Source organism: Centrocercus urophasianus, unplaced genomic scaffold, assembly GCF_019232065.1.
Source record: "Centrocercus urophasianus isolate 14NV4802_14NV808 unplaced genomic scaffold, USGS_Curo_1.0 seq_17, whole genome shotgun sequence".
NCBI classification, from domain to species: Eukaryota; Metazoa; Chordata; class Aves; order Galliformes; family Phasianidae; genus Centrocercus; species Centrocercus urophasianus.
Genome location: NW_024884722.1, coordinates 13,140,840 through 13,160,487, shown reverse-complemented (window position 1 = coordinate 13,160,487; position 19,648 = coordinate 13,140,840). Strand labels below are relative to the sequence as shown.

The 19,648-nt window shown below is 58.7% G+C and overlaps 3 protein-coding genes across 8 annotated transcripts in view; all 3 read left to right on the top strand.

The window, feature by feature from the left end:
• Positions 1-8,884, top strand: part of HPSE2 (heparanase 2 (inactive)) — a 77,146-nt gene extending 68,262 nt beyond the window's left edge. For both annotated transcript variants that reach the window (XM_042818472.1, XM_042818471.1), the window contains 4 exons: positions 84-198; positions 7,620-7,765; positions 8,487-8,633; positions 8,706-8,884. In XM_042818472.1, coding sequence (XP_042674406.1) covers positions 84-198; positions 7,620-7,765; positions 8,487-8,633; positions 8,706-8,871 — 574 coding nt within the window. In that variant the 3' untranslated portion in view covers positions 8,872-8,884. The remainder of the gene's footprint in view (positions 1-83; positions 199-7,619; positions 7,766-8,486; positions 8,634-8,705) is intronic.
• Positions 8,885-9,163: 279 nt separating this feature from the next.
• On the top strand, positions 9,164-13,951 carry HPS1 (HPS1 biogenesis of lysosomal organelles complex 3 subunit 1). Of its 3 annotated transcripts, none has more exons than XM_042818787.1 (18): positions 9,164-9,196; positions 9,742-9,879; positions 9,948-10,090; positions 10,285-10,393; positions 10,589-10,749; positions 10,831-10,933; positions 11,019-11,123; positions 11,236-11,305; positions 11,408-11,475; positions 11,934-12,101; positions 12,172-12,348; positions 12,414-12,481; positions 12,563-12,685; positions 12,759-12,824; positions 12,917-13,061; positions 13,194-13,307; positions 13,401-13,483; positions 13,757-13,951. In XM_042818787.1, the coding sequence occupies exons 1-18, from the start codon at positions 9,191-9,193 to the stop codon at positions 13,917-13,919; spliced, it is 2,010 nt and encodes a 669-aa protein (XP_042674721.1). In that variant the 5' UTR covers positions 9,164-9,190; the 3' UTR covers positions 13,920-13,951. The 3 variants fall into 3 exon arrangements, with proteins under 3 accessions (XP_042674721.1, XP_042674720.1, XP_042674719.1); XM_042818786.1 differs by lacking the exon at positions 9,164-9,196 and adding an exon at positions 9,554-9,658 and having other exon boundaries at positions 12,420-12,481; XM_042818785.1 differs by lacking the exon at positions 9,164-9,196 and adding an exon at positions 9,554-9,658.
• Positions 13,952-14,268: 317 nt separating this feature from the next.
• PYROXD2 (pyridine nucleotide-disulphide oxidoreductase domain 2) lies at positions 14,269-18,559 on the top strand. 3 transcript variants are annotated; one of them, XM_042818789.1, is made up of 16 exons: positions 14,269-15,118; positions 15,392-15,411; positions 15,602-15,695; positions 15,767-15,840; positions 15,927-16,073; positions 16,176-16,320; positions 16,432-16,493; positions 16,584-16,681; positions 16,807-16,948; positions 17,039-17,173; positions 17,255-17,327; positions 17,407-17,563; positions 17,645-17,799; positions 17,889-17,995; positions 18,074-18,194; positions 18,298-18,559. In XM_042818789.1, exons 1-16 carry the CDS (start codon positions 14,992-14,994, stop codon positions 18,384-18,386), a joined length of 1,746 nt encoding a protein of 581 aa, XP_042674723.1. In that variant the 5' UTR covers positions 14,269-14,991; the 3' UTR covers positions 18,387-18,559. The 3 variants fall into 3 exon arrangements, with proteins under 3 accessions (XP_042674723.1, XP_042674722.1, XP_042674724.1); XM_042818788.1 differs by having other exon boundaries at positions 16,399-16,493; XM_042818790.1 differs by lacking the exon at positions 18,298-18,559 and having other exon boundaries at positions 16,399-16,493; positions 17,730-17,799; positions 18,074-18,165.
• Positions 18,560-19,648: the final 1,089 nt, after the last annotated feature.

Sequence of the window (19,648 nt, the reverse complement as noted above, 5' to 3'; positions counted from 1 at the left end):
AGTTTGCTGATGACAGCACAATGGGTGGGAGCACAGACAAGCTCGGGTCCCTACAGTGGCCTAACCCTGTCTCCTCGACACAGGTGGCTGAATACATTGGGCTTGCTGGCCAGCCAAGGCATTGATGTAGTGGTGCGGCACTCCTTCCTTGACCATGGCCACAACCACCTGGTGGACCAGAACTTCAACCCCCTGCCGGTAGGTCTGCCCGGGGCCAATTGCAGAGATGCACCCTTCTCACAGCCAGGTTTTAGGGGGGATCTGGTTTTTCTCTTCCCTGCACCCAGAATGATGTGCTGCCTTTATCCCTGACCCCTCTTGCAGATACTTGGCTTCGCCACAGAAATATCCAGGACACAGCTGAGAATCCACCTCTCCTTGTGGCCTGTTTGAACTCTGCTTGCAAATGAATTTTTCCAGATCTGTTTCATTCAGTGTTAATAGGAGACATTAGTTAATGTCAAATGCAGCATGTTGGAAGCAGATGGGAGAGCTTTGTTGCTGTGGCTGGAACTTCTTCCAGTGCCCAGAGGTTGGGAGCACGGCAGGGAGGCCAGTGCCACAGCAGCAATGCCAGTGACTATAGGGGGGCATTCCAGGGCAAGGTTGTGCTGCAGTCCCATCTCCAGCTGAGACCTGGTGGTTCTCAGTGATGCCCTGCATCATTCCTTGCTCTCCAAAACCCCTCCCGGATGGCTGGGTCTTCCCACACAAGGTGAGAATAAAGAAAGAGTATGCAAAATCTCTTTAAAAGTAGCAGGTTTCCTTTCCATCTGATCTGTTCTATTTTCCCTTTGGTCTAGGAAATCCCTCACCTTGTAAGTGGAGAAGCAGACAGGGCCGCTGGGTGCTCTGCTCACCCCAGGAAGGAGTTTACAGGGTTTCTTCAGGGCAACACCAGGGGAGAGTTTGGGGAATATGCCCTGAGCTGATAAAGACAATTAAGTTATTCAAATTACTGCTGTTATAATTTTCCAACTAAATCAGACACCATGCCTCTTGTGGCCTCTTCCTTGCTCTCCCATGTGCTCCAGAGCTGATCTGCTGCTCACGTCCCAGTAACACAGTCCTGCACAAGCACCAGTGTTGCTCGTGCGCTTTAAAAGAGCCACGAGCAGGTGCAAATTAGTCCGGGACTTCAAAGATGTGAGCATAAAAAAGCTTGTGGAGATCAGACTGTGACCCACATGGCAGTACGGTGACTGCTATTTTCCCGTGGGAGCTATCAGGGGGATGAAAGTGTCTGGATGGACCTGTGCGGGGTCACCGCGCCGTGAAACCCAACACACTTGCTGGCTGCTGTCACAAAGACTTTTCTGCAGGTGGGATGGGCACAAGGCAGAGGCTGTTGAGAGAAGGCTGTGCTGTTGCCTGAGTGAGTGTGGCAGTTTGCTGCTGGTCCTGCTCACTTTGGTGCTGCCCTTGTGGCACGGTGCAGCGAGTGGCACAAGGGACCTGGTAAGACCTGGCATACGCTGTCTGCATGGGGCCAGGGAATGCGCACAGCCAGGGCCATGCACTGGAGACATTGCTGTGTACAGGAATAGAAAGGTCAGTGCACAGCTCTCTGCAGTGGGGTGATGCTGCTGTGGGCCGTGCTGTGAGCCTTCAGACCACACCTGAGCCTTCATCCAATGGCAGACCTGCAGAAATGGGCTTCTCTTGCAACTAATGGGAAGAAAACAGGAGAAATTGGGTGCCTTGAATTGGGCATGGATGTGCTCAGGCTGCGGAATATAAATGCTTCTGCCAAGCTTAATGCAGCTGCTCTCAAGTGTTTTAATGCCTTGTTATTTCTGAGAGAACTTGGTTGAGTATCACTAAGGTGCTTTTTCTTCTTGAGCGATCGGGGCAGCCAGCCGTAAAGCAATCAGGGCTTGACTGCATGGCATGTGCTTGAGAAGCCCTTCAGGCAGAGCTTCTTGTGTCCGTAAGTCTGTCTGCATGCATCTGAGCCCATCCGTACGTGTGTGGGAGCAGGGAGTAGATGAAGTGAGGGGAGAAGCGGCACTGATATTCACCCTTCATGGGGCAATGCCTTTGAAAAGCCCATCTGGCATTTAGGAGCTATCTGCTCCTTTTAGGCATGCAGTAGACATAATACATCACCCTGGTTAATATCACTCTGAAGCAGTCCAGAATGGTGCAAAACGTTCATTTCATTGCAGAGGCCCCAAGGTAAGTGTGAGCTATCTCTTCAGACTGCTAGAGCATGCAAAACTTTGAAATGCTCATCCATACAGAAGTCCCCTCTGTTTTATCCATTTCTGGAACTGATGTCTGCCCCCTTAATGCACAAAGAAGTGCTGTGAGGTTACACCTATGTGTGCAGAAATTTGGGTATGCTTCTAGGGAGGGCCAGAGAAACACAAACCCAACGAAAAGGCCAAAGCTGAAAACCAAACTCAGGTTTCCTGATAACTGTGGCATCTCTTGAACCTTCTTCCAAAGGCTGTGAGGGACAAGGTTCTCCTGCATTAGGTGCTAAAACTTCCTCCATCTAAGTTTAATAAACAGCATATGGGGGCGTGAGAAAAGGCTTCGAGAGATCACAGGGCAAAGCAATGGCAGAGGCTGCCTGCTCAGCCGTGGTAGGAAAAGACAGTGTAATATTGTGTGTGAATTGATGGCGTCCTTGGGAAAGCACCACGGCGGTGCGGCGGGCTGCGCCTGGTGGGGCTGCACTCGGACGCTTGGATGCTGCCAGCAATTTTTCACCTCCTTTGCTTAGCCCACAGGCACTGAGGAACTCAATGGGAAAGTTACTGCGTGTCCTGGCCAAGGTGCCAGGGTTGGGAGCAGTGCTCCCCGCCTGCTGCACGTCTGCATTCCCCTGAGCGCTCGTTAGCCGAGCTGCCTTGGCGGCCACGCTGCTCCTTACAGCTGAAGGTCCCAGCTTCTCCCCAGCCAAGCCTCTCCTGCCTCGCGCTGTGCTGCAATAACCACCCCCATCCAGGGTTGGGGGCTGCATCCATCCACCTGCACCCATCCCTGCCCTGCTGATGGGGCCCTGTGGCAGTGGGAAACAGTGTCACCATGCGGGGAGCAACAAAGGGTGGGGAGAAGGAGCCGGTCCAATAGAGCTCTCACACATGGAAGCTGTTCTTTGTGACCGTAAATCTGCAGCACGGGTGTCTGGCACCCCCATCTGCCCTGCACACTGGAGTATGGGCTCTGGCGCAAGTGATGCCTGCAGATGGGGAGAGGAAGGGAGTGGAGAGAATGCACAGAAGTGGCTTGTGTGGTACATGGGCTCTGGATGCTGGAAAGAGGGATAAAATTCTGGGCCATGTGAAGACCCAAAGCTGCATGGGAACTGCCTGGTGCAGTTCCGAGGGGCTCTGCTTCTCTTCCAGCCATGGCTATGCTGAGGGCTGCAGCATCCCCTGCTCCCCACACCCTGGCTGCATTCTATCTGTGAGCCTGCTCTGAGGCTCCTTTTATCTGCAAACCAGGAGACAGATTTAAAGCGCTTGCACTCTGCTCACTGTCACATTGGGTTAAGGGGCCTTTCCCTCTTTGTGCTCCACAAAAAAAAAAAAGTATCTGAAGTGCGTATGCTTGGACTTTGAAAGGCATCAAAGCTGTGAGCTGCCTGCAGCTCAGGCTCCCACCCACTGGGGCTGTGGGACACGTGCACAGAAGAGCCATGCCATGCATGTGCTGTGCACCCAGCTACCCACTGCCACCAGCTGCAGGGGTGGTGGGGATAGCAAGGTGCTCTTCAGCATGGCACACAGCTACTGGCAGAATGGAGGGAAGTAGTGTGATGGTGAAAAGTAGCAGATGAAGGGAAAACAGCAAACAAATTGTATTTGGTTTCTAACCTGCCTGATCCTGTGGCTCCGCTCCCTTCCTGCCGCCTCCATTGCCTGGACCCTGTTAGGAAGAGGTGATGACAAAAGGACTCTGACTGCTGCTCCATCTGCTCTGCTTGTGGGGAGGGAGCTCGCCTGCTCAGGGCCAGTGCACAATGGCTCAACAGACTTCTGAGGGTTGTGCTGCTGGGGAGACCCAGAGCTATGGGACAAGCAGCTGATGCCGAGCCCGAATGCACTGCTGCTGGCACTGGTGGGTGAGGCTGTACCTCTCCCAGCTGCCGTATGCATCCATGTTAGCAGGTAATTGGGGATGGAGCAACTCTCCTGGCTGTGCCACGTGCCGTGCTTTGGGACTCACTGGACAGCCATTGAAAAACGTGACCTCGTTTCCTTTTCCTAACCACAAGAAGATATTCCGCCCGCAGGACCAGCCAGCAACCAAGCTGAAGCAAGCCCCCATAAGCACACAGCGCAGGCATCGTGGCCACAGCTGTGAAAGAGTGGGGTGAGATGATGCACTCACAGCCGTTGGGGCAGGAAGGAAGAGGAGAAGCACAGCAAAAGCAATGCAATCCCAGGCAGAAATGTCAACAGCTGCAGAGGACTGCTGGGTGCAAGAGCCACCTCTAGGCAGGGCTCGGTGCTGGTGCTGTGCCATGCAAAGTCTGTGCTGCCCAGGGGGCTGCCGCTGCCAGATCTTTGTGTGGAATTTGGGTAGGAAAGCCTTGAGCTGTCCAAGAAGCACAACAAGGTCACGGGTGATGTTAAGAACTGCATCAGCCCAGCCCTGCTGGAGGAACGACCAGCCGCATCTTGAACAGGATGCACGGACCTCCACAGGGAGTGAGCTTTGGATGCTGAAGATCCTTTAATCTAGTGGAAAAAGAAAGAGCAAGAACCACTGGTTGGAAGCTGACGCCAGACAAATTCAAGCTGAAAATAAAGATTGTTAACAGCGCGGATGTTGAACCACTGGAACAGGTTCCATGGGAAGTGGCAGTTCTCCATCCCGCCGGGCCTGCAGAACCAAGTCACTGGAAGAGGCTTTTGCCAAAAACAAGCCACAAGGCTCAGCAGACAGATAAAAACTCCTCTGTCCTGTGAGACATGAAAAACCGGGTCCCTTATCTCAGTAAGGGTTGCTCAGGCAGTCAAAATGCAGGTTGTGGTGCAGGAATGGAGCAGGCTGCTGAAACTTGTGTGTGCCTTAGGGATGGTGTGGGAGAGTTCCAGGGTCTGCCAGGCTGGGCACTGTGGATGCACCTTGAGTGCCCACCTACCTGCTGTTTATAGAGAGACTGCAAGTCTGGGGCTTAGGTTTCCTGGCTACAGCAACCTCTTCTCATGTGTGCAATTGGACAGGCTCGGGCAGGCTGTAAAGTAGCTTTGCTGCCTGTAGGAGGGAGCAAGGGAGATGCTCCTGAGCCCTTTGTAGCAGCTCTGGAGGCAGGAGATGTGATTAGCGGGGCTGTCTGAAGGGCTGACTAATCAGCTGCCTTTCCAAAAGCTTAAGCTTCTAAAAGCTCCTGTGATGAATTTAAACATGTAAGGAGATAAAGCGGGACCCTCTGGGCTTTCCCCGTCTGGTGGAGAGCTCTCCCCTCTGGCACACAGAAGACGTGGTTGGACTGAGCTCCACAGATCAGCTCGCGTGAGACCATGGCCCTTCCTGCCTGCAAATCCACCGTCCCAGCCAGGGACCTCCTGCTCTGCTCTGCTCAGGTGCCTGCAGCCCCGCTGAGGACTGTAGCAGCAGCCTTAATAGGTCTGCAAAGTAATTAAAGCAAGAAAGCTCCCTCGGTTCCCCAGGGACTAATAGCGGACCAGATTCCTTTCTGCTATTCCTCCTCTAGCCTTATGGTTGTATAATGGCTCACCACAGGAGCTCTCAGCAGCTCCAAGGCCCTGGTCCTGCTGTGACTGGGCTGGATCGAGCTGTGCTCTGCTCCGGGCTGTGGCTTTTTGCTGCAAGGTGGTCACGAGGACACGTGGAGGAGACACAGCCAGGGAAACAGACACAGCCAGGGAAAAAGCCACCCTGTTGCTTTCAGATATGGGTGTCAAGACCCAACTTCCCACTTCAGTGACCATCTGAACAGGAGACAAAGCAAGTTGTAGTTGCAGGTGCCCAGCAGCCCCGATGGGATTTTGGTTGGGGCTCACAGCCTTGCAGCAGCCAGGCAAGTGCCCACACCCAGAGGTTTTGTTTTGATCATGCTGAATGCGTGTGCAATTCATCATCCAAATACTCGATGTCACTGGCTCCTGGTAATTTATTGCAAGGAACATGATTTTGGCCCCTGCTGCAAGCAGGCTTGCGATGACGCGAAAAGCTGCAGCTGTCTTCAGTGCTTCCCTGCAGCAAGCTGAATGGCTTGAGTTCCTCCAGGCTGCAGCAAAAGGCTCCTTTTCCAGCCCCTGGGTCATTTTTCTGGCCCAGCTTTGAACTCTCTTTGGTGCTTCCACATCCTTCTTAAAAGAAAGGCTTCAGAGCTCACCCTGCCTGCCAAGAAGGGTAAAATCACTGAGCTTCTTCTCCTCCTGCAGATGCTGAAGGGACACACTGGTCCCCACACTGCTCTGAGCATCTCTGCTAAGGTGGTTGGTAGCACTGACCGATCTGCTAAACCACAGCTTTTAGGGGAGCACCAAGAGCACATGGAACACGAAGGGTGGCCACCAAGTCCCCAAGGACTCCCTTTGAGTCCTCTAGCATCTATCACTCCCATAATTTGCCAGCAAAACCAGCAGCTTGCTGATGAAAAAGTGCACAGAAAGCAACAGACTCCACAGTGCTGCTAGGAAGAGCTATCTAACAGGGAGCTAACAGGCCATCTTCAGGCTTGCCCAAAAGCAGCTAGAGGAGGGCAGGAGGTTTTCCCCCAGCCCTCTGGCCAAAGATGACCCAGCCAGTGGGAAGCAGGTTTGGATGTCCCTGTGGCAGGCTGAGTGGCACTGCTGGCACCAACCAGATGGGTGTTCCTCTTGGCTGGTAGCTGCTGCGGCAACAAGGACAGAGCCCTGTCCTGCAAAGCGGCCCTCTGAGCATGCCCCCTCCCTTCCTACAACCCTGCTTCATTTACCGCACACCTCCCAGCTTCTGCAGCGGATGAGGGGGGGCCCTGCAGACGGTGGCTGCCAGCAGTGCACAGCCTTGCTTCCCTCCCCGGGGCCTGGGGCCCATCCTGTGTGCTAAGCGAGGCCGTGCCCTGTGGGAAAATATAGTATGTGGTGACGTAATTAAAAGGCTGCATCATTAACGCATGTGCACAGGGGCTGAGCATTTCCTATTTCTTGAATACTTGGCTTCCCTGCGCTATGGTCATGGGTGCTTGGCTCCAAAGGCGGCTTTCGGAGGAGAAATACCTCTGGGGAGTGAAGCACCCCAGGCTCTCTCCAGAGCCAATTTGCCATCAGCAGAGTGGGGAGCATGGGATAGATCGAGGGGTTCCAGCCTTGCACAGCAATGGGGTGGAAGGTGTCATTGTTCCATGTGGGCTGTGTGTGGCTCTGCAGCGTGGCTGTGTGTGGGTCCATGAGATGTGAGATAGCATCCGTGCTGCTTTCCACCAAGCTGCATGGCCTGAGCTCCTTTAGAGGATATCAGTGTCTCTTAGCGTGCAAAGCAATGTACTCCTTCCTTAATCTCTTTCCTGGAAACAGCTACACCACTTTGGCTTGATCTGTGCCAAAAAATAAAAGCTCACCCCAAGGCAGACACCTGGCATGGAATATTCTCACACAGGCAGCCCAGACTCTCCTGGACTGGTGCTGCTGACTGTCCTCTCTGCCCTGCAGGACTATTGGCTGTCCCTACTGTACAAGCGGCTCATCGGACCCAAGGTGCTGGCCATCCACGTGGCCGGTCTGCAAAGGAAGCCCCGGCCGGGCAGGGTGATCCGTGACAAGCTCCGCATTTACGCCCACTGCACCAGCTCCCACAAGTGAGCCATGCACAGCGAGGGAAGCTGGGGGCTGTGGGGCAGCACCCGCCTGGGAACGGGGACTGCGGCAGGACAGCCCCGGCAGCAAAGATCAAGGGGGTGGATTTCACGAGGGGCCCCCGGTCGGTCAGGTTACCTGCCCAGGAGCCCAGCCTGCTCATTGTTTTACTGATAAGGTCTTTCAAAGCGCCCCAGCAAGCAGTGGGGGGTGGGGGGGAGGCAGCCACCTCCTCTGCAGACACAAGTTGCTATTGTGGAGGAGGAGAGGCTGTTTCTTTACACAGTCCAGATGCTTTCAACATGCCTCCAGCTCGGTAGGAAACCTTGTCCAGTAACTGACAGGTGCAAAGTGCTTTATAGCCTTTGTTTGGGGCTGTCTGATTAAGCAGGGACAGAGGATCAGTGTCTGGAGCTGTCAGTTGGGTGCCCCGGGTGGGGGGGGGGGGGGGCAGACGCCACTCGCGTACCGAGCTCCCTCAGTTCTCAGCCTCCTCCTTGCAAGGTCCTGGGGGGGCTGCCCCCAGCTGCAGTGACCCCCTCGAGCAGTGCCACTCCTGGTCGAGGAGAGCAGGGGAAATTGGGAAGCTGTCACGATGGGGAAGTGACATCTCCCTGAGGAGATGTCCAACTCGGATGGCTGCACACTCACCCCAGACCCTTTTCCAGGGGTGATGCTCTCAGATGTCAACACACCCCTCAGCCCCCGCTCTCCCCTTTGCAGCCACAACTACGTGCGGGGTTCCATCACCTTGTACATCATCAACCTGCATCGCTCCCGGAAGAAAATCAAGCTGGCGGGGACGCTGCGGGATAAGATCGTCCACCAGTACCTGCTGCAGCCCTACGGCAAAGATGGGCTGCACTCCAAGTAAGCGCGGGGCTCCCGCTGGGGACCACCCCGTCCTTGGCGCCGCGCCCTGACCCTGTTCCGCTCTCGCAGGTCGGTGCAGCTCAACGGGCAGCCTCTGGCCATGGTGGACGACGGGACCCTCCCCGAGCTAAAGCCCCGGCCGCTGCGGGCGGGCCGCACTCTGGTCATTCCCCCGCTGACCATGAGCTTCTACGTGGTGAAGAACGTAAACGCGTTGGCCTGCCGCTACCGATAGCCCGCGGCCCGCAACGGACCCACCGCTCGCTCCCCGGGACGCGCCGCTCCTCGGCAGCACGGCGCGGGCACCGCATCGCACCTCCTCCCCAAAGCCCGGACGCCCTCCAGCTCGGCACCCTCTGCCCCCACCCGTGCCCGCTCCGCCCCGCGCACTGACGGCGGGGCTGCGGGGCTCCACCGCGAGGGTCGGGGCCGGGCCCGCCCCGCGTGCGGGGAGCTCGCAGCGAGCATGGAAGCAGCTCCCTCTGCTGCCGCTGCGAGCGCTGCCCGAACGCCGTGGGACGGGGGGAGCCGCGCGGGCGGGGCCTCGGCTGTAAATGTTGGTAATTAAGTTAATGAGGCCCGCGGTGACGGGGAGCTCCTCGCCGTGCGAGGCGGAGGCGGCTCAGGCTGCGGGAGCGGGGGGTGCGGGCTGGAGCAGCCGGGACGCACCGCGACGGAACGCGAGGCATAATAAAGCTGCGCTGCCCACCGCGCCCGCCTCTTCTGTTCGCCGCGGGGCGGCACCGGAGCGGGGCGAGAGAGGAACCGGAGTGGAGCACCCCGCGGCCGGGTGCGCGCTGCAAAGCCGCGCCGGGCCACCGGAGGCGCTGCGCGCGTGGGCGCGGCGGTCACGCGCGGCGGAGCAGGAAGCGGCGCGGGGCGGGCGGAGTCGCGGGGTCCCGGGGCCGGGCAGGGCTATGCGGTGCGTGCTGATCGCCAGCACCGCGGCCGAGCTACTCTTCTACTGGGCCGATGCCGCCTTCCTCCGCCGGCTGCGGCCGCCCGCCGCCACCGCCGCGCAGGTGGGGTGAGACGAGACGGGGCGGCCGCGGGCGGGCGAGCGGCTCACGGGGTTCGGAGACGCTGACTCGGGTGCGTGCCGCAGGGCCCGGCGCTGGAGGACAGCCTCAACACGCTGTTCGCGCCCCTCATCATCTCCTGCACCGCGCTGCTGGAGAAGCTGTCGGACACCTACACCTGCTTCAGGGCTGAAGGCGGGCGGCACCTCCACGTCCTGCACATGGTAGGGCCGGGCCGGGAGAGCGGGGGGGGCGGTCGAGGCTTGTGCCCTGACCCCGCTGCCGCTTGCAGTTCGGGGATTGCTTGTACATCGCGGTGAACGGCGACGGGACGGAGAGCGAGGACGACTTGCGCAGGACGCTCTTCGTGCTGCGGCGCCTGGTGGAGGCTCACTGCGGCCTCGTCACCCTCGATGCCCAACTCATCCGCAAGGAGTGAGCAGGGGAGCACCAACCGGCAAGGGCTGGGGGAGCTGCCGAGATGGGAGGATGGGAGTATATCCTGTAGTTGGTGCCCCCTGGCAGTGAGACTTCCATCTCCTTTCCCTTTGCTGGGGTGCCGTGGTGATTTGGAATGCCCATCCATCTGGGGCATCTCACGCCTGGCTCACGCTCTGTGGCCATTGCAGACTGCGACCAGCAGATTCAGAGCGGCGGGAGCGCAGCTGGAGCCTGTTGAGGGGGCTGCTGGAGACATACATCCGCCTGCGGGAGGAGGACCAGAGCTTTGCCGTGGAGGTAATGTTTCTTGGGACCTGCTGAGTACATCCCAGGGCTTCCTCCAGGCTGGCAGTGGGTGATGCTACATCCTGGAGAAGGGCTCTTGGTGGAGATCTTTGGGCAGCCCCCAGGTTGTGATGCAAGAAGCCCTGCCCTGGCGCTGTGCGGTTGCATCTGCCTGGCTCAGCAGCCTCATCCCAACCCACACCGCAGGCAGTGGAGCGGCTGATCCATCCTCAGCTGTGTGAGCAGTGCATCGAGTTCCTGGAGAGGCAGGTGGTGCAGCACATCAATGCCAGCCCTGAGCGTGGTGGGGATGAGGTGGGACATGCCTTCCTCCTGGTGCACACCAAACTGCTGGCCTTCTACTCCAGGTGCGCCTGGTCCTGGCTCCAGCACTCTCCCAGGACAGCTGCTGGCCCTCCTGCTTGACCTCTTTGCTTTCCATCCCACAGCCGCAATGCCAGCTCCATCCGTCCTGCTGACCTGCTCACCCTCATCCTCCTGGTGCAGGACCTGTATCCCAGCCAGAGTGCGGAGGAGGAGCTTGGCCCACAGGTGTGGGGGAAGTGGGCTGGGTTGTCCTTGGAGGGTGTAATATCTTGCGGGTCAGGCTTTGATTTTCCATCTTTCCTCTTGGAAGCCCGCAGCAGGGAAGGTGTTACCACAAGGACCCAAGAGAAGTGAGAGTATCCCTGTGAGCAACCCCAGCTCCCACGGGGCTACAGAGAAGGAGTCAGATGATCAGGTGAGAGTGGGTGGCAGCCCCAGGGGCTGTAAAGCTGGGAGCTGCAGCTTGGGATGCTGGTGGTGCTGCCCTGCAGTCACAGCACAGCTGAGCCAGCCCTTCCTGCTGGCAGGACACTGATGATCTCTCTGCACCTGAAGTCTACTACACACCTGAGCCCTCGCCAGGCAGACAGAGCACAGGTGAGTGCCAGGTTGGTCAGTGCCTTGGGCTCCCCTGCTCCAAGGAGGTTTGGAGCTGCATGGGGGACTGGCAGGGAGAGTGGAGCTGCTGCCTTCTTGCAGGCAGTGAGAGCTGGTCGGAGAGCCTTGAGCTGGTGGGTGATGGAGATGCAGATGCTGCAGATGTCCAGGTAAGCATGGGCGACATGATTCCACCTGTATCCATGCCTTCTCAGCCTGTCCTGGTGCTCTTTGTTATCTCTGGTCCTCACTATATCTCCCTTGCTGTGCTATGGCTACGAGTGTCCCAGCCTGTGGAGGCATGTGGCACATCCCCTGTGTTGTGAGTGACAGTGTGTCAGCTCTGGGTTACTGCTTGCAGCATCCCCATCAATGTCAGTGGCACAGGGTTGAGGCTCTCTCAAAGCAGTCTGGTGTCTCCCTCTGCTGCCTCAGGGTTTCTGGGCTGCTTTCTTCCCTGCACTACTTTGCAAGCATTTGCTGGCCTCTGCAAAAGGCGTTTGCTGGCTGCAGGCAGCCTCCCTTCTGTCTGCTGCTCTTGCGGGGTACTTGCAGCTTTCAGGATGTTGGTTCCATCACCACATCCCTCAGATGATGCACGGGCTGAACATTTCTCCTCTCTGCCCAGATGGCAGAGGACCTGCTCCAGACATTGGGCCCTCTGCTCCCAGAAGCTTCGAACCCCAGAAGGATCTTCCTGGAGGCCAACCTGCGGGACGGCAGCTGCCTGTTACTGCCACACACCATGCACTGCCTCCCTCTGTGGCCTGGCATCTCCCTCGTTCTGCTGACCAAGGTGAGCTGTAAAGTGAGGGGAGCAGGGTTGGGCTAGCTCCTGCTTGACCTGCATCTCCACTCCATGGCAGGGCCCCACGAGCCACGTGGCCGTCACCTTGCACCAACTGCTGGATGGGTTCCTGGTACTGGAGAAGAAGCTGGAAGAGGGGCAGGAGGTGGGAGCCCCCCGTGCCCACCCCTTCCTGGCTGAGCTGCGGCAGCGCATGGATAAGTTTGTGAAGAAGCTGAGTGGACAGGACATGCAGGTGAGTGTGGGAATGCGTGGACCTCATCCTGCTGTCTTTGTGGTTGAACTGAGCCCAATCTCTAGTTGCAGAATGCCTGGGTGGAATTCAAGAACAAGATATTCTCCCGGAACGAGGCTGGGAGCAATCTGGAGTAAGTATGAGGGCAGCTGGGGAATATGGGATCCTTGTTCTGCCTGAATGCAGACCCCAAAGCTGGACCCCTCCCACTTAGGCTGCTGCATGTGCTGGGCACTGTGAAGCGACAGCTCTGCTCTGTATATCGCCAGCTCTTCCTCACCCCCACCAGCCACAGCCTGTCCCAGGGCCTGCGGGACCGAGCCCAGAAACTGATGAGGTGAGGCTGAAGGGTGCAGAGACTGCCTGCAGCGGGGGGTCCTCATAGCTGCTCACTGCACCTCTGCTCGCAGGGAGAAGCTGCTGGACTGGCGAGACTTCCTGCTGGTGAAGAGCAGGCGCAATATCACCATGGTGTCATATCCGTCCCTGTGGCCAGGATGGGGTGAGAGGGAGAGAGGGAGGTTTCCATGGGGTACCAAAGTGGTTGGACACCCTTAACCAGCCCCACATACCTGGAGGACTTTCCTGGCCTGGTGCACTTCATCTATGTCGACCGCACGGCTGGACAGATGATGGCACCGTCGCTCAGTGTGACAGAGAAGTCCAGCTCAGAGCTGGGCAAGGGGCCCCTCGCCGAATTTGTCAGGAGCAAGGTAGTGGTCCTGCAGTGCCTGGGCCTGACACCAGGCTGCTATGGTTCCAGGTGCTGAGGGCTGTGCTCAGATCACGGGAGGGGCAGTGGATAGAGGTTTGTGTCCAGGCATGGAGTGCCTTCCTTCCCCTAGGTGTGGTCCCTGATTGCACTGGCCCGGCGGTACCTGCAGAAGGGCTACACGACCCTCATGCTGCAGGATGGTGACTACTGCTGCTCCTATTTCCTCTGGTTTGAGAATGAGCTGGTAAGTGGGCTGAGCCCCTCTGCCCACACCACGGGGCTCCTTGTCCCTCTCTTCCCTGGTACAACCCTGCCCTCTGCTGTCATCCATCCCCAGGGCTATAAGCTGGAGGTGATGGAGGTGCCGGTTCTCTCTGACGACTCTGTGCCCATCGGGATGCTGGCAGGGGACTACTACAGGTGAGCAGTCCTCAGGCCTGTCATTGGGCAGCTGGGAACATGCTGAAATGAGCATCCCATGTGCTTTGGTGTGCTTGGGGAAACCAAGGGCAGCAGAGTAGCACCAGTGCTACAGTGCCATCTGGGCAGCACAGCCTGTGTCCTCAGCCTGGTGCTGTGATCGTGGGCCAGCAGGGATGGATGTCCTTGCCAGAAGCCTCCTAGGGGAATTTGGTTCCAAAGGGGCACAGCCAGCACCATACCCTGCAGAGTATCCCTGCCTTTCCTTCCTAGGAAGCTGCTGCGTTACTACAGCAAGAACCAGCAGACAGAAGTGGTGAAGTGCTACGAGCTGCTCACTGTGCATCTGGGCATAATCCCATCCGAGCTGGTGGTCCAGCAGGCCTGCAACTTGGCCCAGCGCCTCTGGGAACCCTCCCGCATCCCCCTGCTCTGAGCTGGGACTGGGATTAAAGCGGGTGTGGGTGTTCCTCGTGCTGCTTCTTCAGGGGGTGCGCGTGAGCTGGGCTGTGCCTGGAGGCAGCCACGTGCAGCCTCGCCGTCATGCAACCGGGTCAGGGCTTGCACTGCCCAGCTCTCCCCCTCTCCCTGTTGGCGAGCACCCAGCAGCCTCCTGGGACAGGCTGGGAGTGGGGCTGAGAGCTTTTTGGCAAATCACAGGCTTGTTGAAAAGTGCATTTCCAAAGCTGGATTTATAGTGTTGGCTTGGCCTCGTCGCCTGGCTTTGGCCAGAGAACAAAACGTCATCGCCAATCTGCACTGCAAACTACACCTCGTGTCCCCTATCTGCACCCCTAAACACAGGGCTGCAGCTTTGAGGTCCTCAAGCCTGGGGAGATGGGGTGCATCCTGTGCACCCCCTGCCCATGTGCAGCTGCTGGGCATATTGGTGCTGAGCTGAGTGCCAGTACGTGGTGCAGCTGATGAAGTTCATGTGTCCTCCAGGCACATCTGCTGTTGGTGCATGTGCAAGCACTCTGAGCTCTCTCTGCTCCAGGGGTTCCTCCTGTCCCTCACAGCTGGGGCTGGGCACTGTGGCTTGGGGAGCACTGGACCATGGCAGGGCCTTTGCCCTGTGCTGCTGGGCAGGAATTTGTCCCACTGAGCTAAGCTCTGGGGCCAGAGCCAAGTCCAATCCTAGGCTGTCCCTTTCCCAGCTGCTATGGAGGGGCTGCAGTCCCCTTCACTGCAGCACTCAGTGGCCGCCCACCCAGCCAGTTGCTGTGGATCCATGCATGCTCCCTGGGCTGCAGGCATCAGGCAGAATCTGACGTGGGACTGTGCCTACCCTCCCCACTCATTACACATCTACCAAGCAAAGCTTGGCTGAGTTTCAGCTGCAGGCACCGTCTCCTGCCCAGACTTCCCACAAGCCCTGAGATGCATTGTCCAGCCCCTGTGCCAAGGTGTCCCTTGCCCTGGGCCCCTGTCCCTACCTCGTGCTTGGAAATCCAGTGAGAGGCACGGCTGTGAAAGCAAAGTCCAGGAGCTACCAGCACAGCGCAGAAATGTTGGCCAGGCTCCGTGCAGGCCTGGGTGCAGGCTGTGCTGTCCATGAACAGTGGGGACGCCTGGCTCATAGCAGGACCACAGAAAAGCTGCAGCGAGAATATGATGCCGTGGTGATCGGGGCAGGTAACACAGGGCCAGGAGCTAGTGCGTGTGGGGCAGCCCCTAGCTGTATGTGGGTCTGGCATGGATGGGCATGTGTTGCAGCTCCCTGGTGTGCTGCTGGCACAGGGGTCTGAGCAGAGCTGAGTTGTGTGTGGGGCCTGGGAATGTAGGGATGGAGAAGAAGCTTGCTGATGCCTGAATTTTCATGCCCAGTCTCACTATTTGGGTGCTCTGCATTTGTGTGGGGCAGGGTGCCATGGGGCCACCCTGGCTCATCCCCCTCTCTCCTTGCAGGGCACAACGGGCTGGTGGCAGTGAGTACCGATAACAGAGCCCTCACCTTCATCCCCGGGGGCGGCATTGGGAGGAGGGTCTACAGAAAGCACTGGGACCGGGGGTCCTACAGAGGTTTGGGAAGCAGGGACTTCCCTGGTGAGGGGATGGGGTCACCATGTGCAGGAAAGGGATGCATGCCACCCGCAGTGTGACGCATGCTCCCCACAGGCTGCCTACCTGCAGCGGGCAGGGCTGCGCACGGCTGTGCTGGAGAAACGCCACGTGCTGGGTGGCGCGGCTGTCACCGAGGAGATCGTGCCAGGTACCCCACGTGCACCACATCCTCCTGCCACTACCTACCCTGTGCATGCCTCACCACCCCATGTTCTCCAGGCTTTAGGTTTTCCCGGGCTTCCTACCTACTCAGCCTGCTGCGCCCGCAGATCTATGCAGAGCTGGAGCTGCAGGTACTGCTGCCCTCCTGGCACGCTGGCAGGGCAAGCCTGCTGCATTGCCATCCCTGCAGTTTCTATCCTGACCCCATGCCTTGCAGCGGCATGGCCTGAGGGTGCTGCCGCGGGACCCCTACTCCTTTACCCCGCTGCTGGAGGACAGGAACCCACCCCGCTCCCTGCTGATGGGGCATGACATGGCCCAGACCCAGCAGCAGATCGCCCAGTTTTCCCAGAAGGATGCTCAGGTACGGGGACAGTGCCTGGCCTAGGAGCTGTCCTGCCCAGCGGAGCGGTAGGGATGCGCATGGTGGGATATCTCCTTCTGACCACTCTCTGTCCCTGCTTAGGCTTACCCTAAGTATGAGGTGTTTATGGGGTGCTTGGTGTCTGCCATCAGCCCGCTGCTGGATGTCCCCCCTGCAGATACAACTGCCCTAGGGCAGGGCTCCCTGCTGCAGACACTCCGTGCCCTGTGGCCCCTGCTGCAGACAGGTATGTGGAGACATGGGGATCCCCATATTGATGGTGGCTGGCCCAGCCCCAGGCACTGGTGGCCACCTTCTGGTGCAGCCGTGCAGGTCCTGGAGCTGCCTTTTCTGACAGCGCTGGCACTGGGGCGGCACCTGCCCCACTTTTACGAGGTACTGACAGCCCCAATCTCCAAGGTGTGTGCTAGCAGCAGTGGCATTTCCCTGCATGCTCATGGGGATCGAGACATAGTCCACCCCTGAGCTTCTCCTTGTCTTCTGAACCAGATCCTGGATCGCTGGTTTGAGTCAGAACCTTTGAAGGCCACTCTGGCAACAGATGCAGTGATTGGGGCCATGAGCAGTCCCCACACCCCTGGCAGCGGGTGAGCGTCCTATCCCTTCCCTGGGTCTTGTGACTCTGTGTGCTGGCCACTGGAGCTCTCATAAAGGCATCCTTGTCATGGGGGCACACACAGGGGACAGACCTCATCCCCTTGGCTAACCACAGGTATGTGCTGCTGCACCACGTCATGGGTGAGTTGGAGGGGCAGCGTGGTGCCTGGGGCTATGTGGCTGGGGGCATGGGGGCCCTGTCCCAAGCCATCGCCTCCGCAGCAGCCACCCATGGTGCTCACATCTTTACGGAGCAGGTATGGGGTTTCTGGTCTTGGTGAGTGCTGTAGGATGTCTGCTGCTGGCTGCGGGGATTAACTGAGTGATGTGACCTCACCTCTGCCCAGGCTGTGTGCCGTGTGCTGCTGGGAACTGATGGGCAGGCACAGGGCGTTGTGATGCAGGACGGGACAGAGGTGAGGAGTAAAGTGGTGTTGTCCAACGCCTCCCCCCAGCTCACCTTCCTGGAGCTCATCCCACAGGTATGGGGCTACCATAGCACTTGGCATAGGGTCACACCCCAGCTGGGTCATCCCATCACCACAGTGCCCTCTCCATCCCAGGAGCAGCTGCCAGAGGACTTTGTGCAGCGGATCCGGCAGCTTGACACACGTTCCCCTGTCACCAAAATCAATGGTAAGGACAAGGAGCCACCCTCACCATCCTTTGTCAGGCATGCTTGAAGCACTTATGCACCCCATGGTCTCCATCCAAGTGGCAGTAGATCGGCTCCCTAGCTTCCTGGCTGCCCCCAACACCCATGACAACCAACCTCTGCCCCACCACTGCTGCTCCATCCACCTCAACTGCGAGGGCACACACCTCCTGCACCAGGCTTACACCGAGGCTGCCCAAGGGCACCCCTCCAGCAGGTAGGAGGTGCCCACCTTGCTCCCTGCCCACTGCCCTGGTGGTGCTAGGGAATGTTATGTGGCTGTTTCTCACTCCCCCAGGCCCATGATTGAGCTGTGCATTCCCTCAGTGCTGGACCCAGGGCTGGCCCCTCCAGGCTGCCACGTTGTGTCCCTCTTCACCCAGTACACCCCATACGAGCTGGCAAATGGGCAGCCCTGGGATGAGAAGGCTCGGAATGCTTATGCAGACACAGGTGTGTAAAGCACACGTGGAGCAGGATAATGCCTGGAGCACCAGTCCCTGCCTGTGGGAAGAGCCACCAGTGCCTCCATTCCTCCATAGTGTTCGACTGCATTGAAGCCTATGCCCCAGGCTTCAAGGCATCCGTCATCGGCAGGGACATCCTGACACCACCTGACCTGGAGAGGATCTTCGGGCTGCCTGGAGGGGTGGGTGCCAGTGGGTTGGGCTCTGAGCATCGTTCCTGTGGGGAAGAGACACTGCGCATACATAGGCTCTCTTTGTAGAACATCTTCCATGGAGGGATGTCTCTGGACCAGCTCTACTTCACCCGGCCAGCACCATCCTACTCAACCTACCAGTCCCCAATCCCAGGCTTATACCTGTGTGGGAGTGGAGCCCACCCTGGTAAGCAAGGCTGAGAATGGGGCTGCAGGAGGAAGATAGGGCTACATAGGGCTACGTGACAGGCACAGACCTGTGGTGCAGCCCCATTCCTGCTGCCTTTCAGGAGGAGGTGTGATGGGTGCAGCAGGACGCAATGCAGCCCAGGTGGTCCTCAGGCACTTCAGGCGCCTGCGGTGGCAGCGGTGGAACTGACTTCACCTGCACAGGCATGTGGCTGCAGTTGTTTCCAGTGGCCCCTGCTTCCCATCCATGCTGCAAGCCAAGCATACAAGGTAGTATCCCCTGTGAACAGGGCAGTACAAGCTAGTGTGGAGTCCCAAGAGGTGTCATCCTGTGACATCCACAGAAATAAACCTAGCCGTGGACTTTGCATTTATAGCTCTCTCTGCGGTTTTTTGGTTCTTTGTGCAGCTCCCTGTGCACTTTGGGCTGTGATATCCTGGGGCCTGAGTGCAGAGCACATCCTATGCCCCCCAGCGTGGGCTGCACAGGGTCGCCCACACTGCTTCTGCTTGGGTCAGGCACAGACGTGTCACAGAGAGGTGAATGGGGACAGCCAGCCCCTTGCTGGGGTGCGCCACGCTCCCAGCATCCTGCCCCGTGCTGCTGCTGAGAGCCACGCGCAGCGATGACAGAGCTCACATCCTTTCCCTGCCCTCTTCCTCCAGGGGACAATGCTCCCGATTCAGCTCCAGGCCTCTCCTCCTGCCGGGCCCTAAATATGGCGTTTCCGGGCTGTGTGCTGCTGCACCTGAACCGCCTGAATCAATATTGACCGGCCAGGAATAGTCCCGCACTCCTCTGAGAATAGCCCCGCACGCCCGCCCCGCTGCCCACAGCTTCCCGCGCACGGGGCTGCCCTGCTGCAGAGCCCTATTTTTATCCTCTGCAGTCACCGGCTGCAGGTGTTGGTGCCTGCTGTAACCCGGGGGTGACAAAAGGGGGGACGCCCCGGTGTGCCGCGTTCACACCGAGCGTCAGGGCATGGCCGCAGCCGGGGGAGAGCTGATGGGACGGTGCCGTGTGTGGGGGTGTGGGTGCCGGGGTGCTGCTGGCTCTGTCGGGACGTGGCGATGAGCTCACGGGCTATTCCCGGCCGTGTTGTTCCTGGCTCCTCCCGGCAGGAACCGGCTGCTTTCACTCCAAACAAACAGCCCGGTGGCCACTGGCACATTCCTGGCCGGCCGGTGGCCACCACCAGGGCACGGGCGCTTCCTGTTTATCCCCATCCCACGCCGGGTTGCTCCGGGGACCGCTGTTGGCCCCATCCCATGGTTGCTCCCAGGGCACGTTTGGGGGAGGTGGGGGGCATCCCCTGTCTGCACGTCTAATGGGGGCGGCAGCGCCTGGGGACCCCCACACCCCCTCCCCTGCTCTCTGTGCACCCCAAGTCCTGGCACCATTGCAGCACCCCATGTGAGAGGGGGTCCTTTTGGGGTGATGTATGCAGCAGC